Here is a 3,864-nt window from a genome sequence, read left to right on the forward strand (position 1 = left end):
GAGCGGAGGGGCAGGGCAGGGGCAGCCACAGGCCTGTCCAGCCTCGGCGTTCCCATCTGCACAGTGGGGAGGCCTGGGCGTCTCCCCGAAACCTGTGGAGGCTTCACACTGGGACATCCTGGGAGGCTGGGGAAAGTGTGCGAGACTTTGGGGTCCCCCAGGTTCCAGTCTAGGCTTAGCGTCTCGCAGGCAGCTTGCTCTGCTCTGAGTCTTGTGCACCCCGTGTGTCCAATGGGGGCGTTGACACAGCAAAGAACAGTGAGATGAGGCGATGTGCAAACGCGTTCGGCCGGGCACAGCGAGCCAGGCCTGTGGCACGTGGCGGCCGCGGCTGCTGCTGTCAGGGTATCTGTGTCAGGGTTAGCGCTGGCGTTAACGTCGGAATTGGACGCCGTGCTTGGAACAAACGCACCGTGTAAACGCCAAAGTGTCATGAAGTCACAGACCACTCCGTTCTCACCGTGTCAGCCCAGCGCTGTCTGCCTGGTCTCCCACAAGACCTGCGGGGCCGTGGTCCAGTCAACTCTGACCCCAGCTCGCGGGCTCCCAAGCGTTCATGGGAGCATGTGCATTTCCACCCGCCACCACCGCACACGGGGGCCCGCCTCCCCTGCCCCCAGGCACGCGCCCCGCGCACCTGCGTCCAGTCATGCTCTGGGGATGAGTCTGCCCCCTCGTCTTTGGGGCCCAGCAGGAAAAGCAGACCGCAGCACACAGACCCCGGGAGGCCCGTGCTGGTGGCGTGTGGGCCCGGCACGTGTTTAGCTGCTGAACTGAAATGGTGCAGCTGCTTCTGGAACCATCCAGGGCGCTGTCCTCACGTGCCCCCCGCCCCTATCCAGGTGAATACTGGGTGGACCCGAACCAAGGCTGCTCCAGGGACTCCTTCAAAGTTTACTGCAACTTCACAGCTGGAGGGGCCACGTGCGTCTTCCCTGACAAGAAGTCCGAGGGGGTAAGTGGCCCGCCGCCCGCCCCTGCCTCCCCGACACGGCGGAGCTGGGCCGAGGGCTCAGTCCTCACGCGCGCAGCTGTAGAGATGGAAACTGGAGGTCTGCCAGGTACTCGATCGAGGCTTTTCCCAAGGAGGAGCCCTTAAGTTGCTTGCAGAAGCATTCTCGGTGATGGGGGAGGGGTCCCGGAAGTGGAGGGATCAGGGCTCATGGGCGTTTCTCCCACCACCCCAGTGCTGGGGTTTCAGCCGCTGCTTGGTCTACTCCCCCTTCAATGTCTCCGACCAATCTGAAACCCACGGGAGGACCTTGGGGGCAAAAGTGACCCCAGCGCACCGTTAGGGGCGGGTGTGGGCCTGGATTCTGGCATCCGCTGCTCTCTGAGTGCAGCCAGACCATGGTCGGTTCAGCGGAGAACTTTGGTTAGTGAGGTTCTGATCCACTGAGATTTTGTGGGTGTCAACTTAACAGTGTGTATAGACAGGCCTGTGGGCGATGTGAGTGTGTACAGACAGGCGTGTGGGTAGCATGTGTGTGTACAGACAGGTGCGTGGGTGGTGTGTGTGCATAGGTGAGCGTGTATGGCAGGTGTGTCCTGCTTTGTTGAGTGTGTGTCTGAGCTGGGCTCACTTTGGCCCAGGACAGGTGAGGAGGACAAGGTCTCTACAGGGGAGGTGACAGAGACTTCGGCCACAGTGCTCTCTGCAGCAGCCTGAACAGACCCTCCTTTGGATGTCCCTTTCAGAGGGCTGGCTGTCCTGTGACAAGGACAGCTAGGTCGAGGAGACCGTGCTTGCCGGGGGTTTGGGCCGAGCCCAGCCTGAGCCAGCAGCCTGTGGTCATGACTGCCAGTGGCCTGGTGCCTGTGAGCACCCTCACCTGGAGAGAGGGCCACTGCATCCTTCGGTCATGGGCCCCACCCCCAAATCCACTGTAACCCGGGGGGCCCAGCACTTCCTGTGCCAGAAGGCCTAGATCACAGGAATGGGGGCTCCCCACTGATGGGGATGATTTGGGGACCCCTGTTGTAAACACATGGCCCCCAACTCAAAATGTGAAACCCTTGGTAACATGCACTGCCAGCCACAGACCTGCTGGGGGTCAAGAGAGAATTCACACCCCGGGACACCCCGGGACACTTCAGACCTGCTGTGTGGCAGAAGCCCGGAGGGAAGTCGGGTGGAAAATATACTGTTTCTCTTCTTTTTTGTCGCCGTCTGTCCTCGGCAAATGGCCCCACTGCTGGAGAATTAGCAGGACAGCCCAGGATTCCTAGTAGCCCCTGGTGCAGCCGGGTGGACAGTGGGCTGGGGCGCCCAGGGACCTCACTGCTCCCCACTCTTCCTCTGCACGTGCATCGACCAGCGGGCACCACGGGCTCAGGCCACGGCCGCTCAGCCTCACATGAGTGGGGACCCTCTTCCCGGTCCCCAGAGGAGGGGCGGGGGCTTCAGGCGGAGGCCAGGGTGAGGCGAGCGCCTGCCTGCACCCCTGCTCCTGCTCCCGGAGGGGTCCCTACCTGAGCCGGGCACCCCCAGCGGCATAGTGGAAGCCTAAGCGAGAGGGCCGAGGAGCGCAGGGCGGGCTGGACGCCCCCCTCCTCCGGCAGGGCCCCCTTCCTGCCTCTCCCGCACCAGGCCAGTGCAGAGGATTCTGACCTGGGTCCCACGCAGCAGTCCCGTGGGACCTGGGGACAGGCTCGCCCACGGCCACTTCCACACCTGTAGCTCCAGCTCTTTGCACCTGCTACGGGAGCTGCAGGGCCACGTGGCTCTGTGCCCTGCTCTGGGGCCAGTGGAGTGCTCCGGCCTCAGTCCCTGACCCGTGGCATCACGGCGCCTCCGCCCCGGCAGAGAGCAGACTCTCAGTGGGGCCCCTCCCCTTCCGTCGGGGGCACAGGCGCTGCCCCTTCTGAGGACGCGTCTGCTTCCTGCTGCTTCATCAGAGACACTAGAGGAGCCCAGGACAGTGCTAGGGCTGCAGGGGACCGTCCCGCCCCAGGCCCCTTCCACGCATGCCTTCCACACACTTCACACCCAGCTCGTCCAGTGTGTCACAGACGCCCCGTGGGCCCTGGCAGGGTCTCCTGTCCACCCTGTCCCCCAGTGTCCCCGTGCACACAGCCTCGACCCTCGGGTCCGGGGCTCGGATAGCAGGAGCCCTCTCGTTCTTCCCTGAGCTCATCAGTGAGCACCGGCTCTTCCGATCGTGGCCTGTGACGGACCATTCATTCAGTTACTCCTCCCTCCCTCCTGTCTGTCCATCTGTCCGTCCTTCACAAATACTTTTCAGGGGTCACCAAGGGCCAGGCAGTGTGCTTCATGCCAGATATGCGGCAAGTGGTACAATGCAGTCTGACCCTGCGTCCAAAGCAGGCGCCAGACTCCCCCTGTCCTCATGGTCTTGGGGGCCCCAGCTCTGTGAGGGGGGAGGGGGAGGGTAGAGGCGCCCACAGGAACCCTGCCCTGGCCAGCCCCCTGGAGCCAGGGCGGGTCTGCAGGACGGGGCGCCTCCGACGTCGGGGAAGTAACCGCGCTGCTCTCTCTCTCTCTCCTCGCCTCCCGCTGGATGTTTAGGCCAGAATCACCTCTTGGCCCAAAGAAAACCCGGGCTCCTGGTTCAGTGAATTCAAGCGCGGTAAACTGGTAAGAAGCCTCCGCCCCCCGCGGGTGCCCTTCAAACCCGCGCATCTCCTATCTTACAGAGTAAACTGGCCCGCTGGCCCAAAGAGCGGCCCTCCACCTGGTATAGTCAGTTCAAGCGAGGGTCCCTGGTAAGTGCCCCGGGCGCTGCCTGCCTGCCGCACGGCCTGACTCGCGGCTCTGCATGGGACACGGCCGCCCCGTGCCGCGCCTGCTCACGCCCCTATGGCCGAACCGCTCCGCAGCACGTGACGGCCAGACGCGGCGTC

The 3,864-nt window shown here is 63.8% G+C and overlaps 1 protein-coding gene across 1 annotated transcript in view; it reads left to right on the forward strand.

The window, feature by feature from the left end:
• COL5A1 (collagen type V alpha 1 chain) overlaps nucleotides 1–3,864 on the forward strand; it is a 100,158-nt gene that overhangs the window by 87,251 nt on the left and 9,043 nt on the right. Inside the window, exons 58-59 of the mRNA XM_023521056.1 lie at nucleotides 843–955; nucleotides 3,658–3,726. Of these exons, the coding sequence (XP_023376824.1) occupies nucleotides 843–955; nucleotides 3,658–3,726 (182 nt within the window). The remainder of the gene's footprint in view (nucleotides 1–842; nucleotides 956–3,657; nucleotides 3,727–3,864) is intronic.

The sequence above is a fragment of the Pteropus vampyrus genome, unplaced genomic scaffold (assembly GCF_000151845.1).
Source record: "Pteropus vampyrus isolate Shadow unplaced genomic scaffold, Pvam_2.0 Scaffold289, whole genome shotgun sequence".
NCBI classification, from domain to species: domain Eukaryota; kingdom Metazoa; phylum Chordata; class Mammalia; order Chiroptera; family Pteropodidae; genus Pteropus; species Pteropus vampyrus.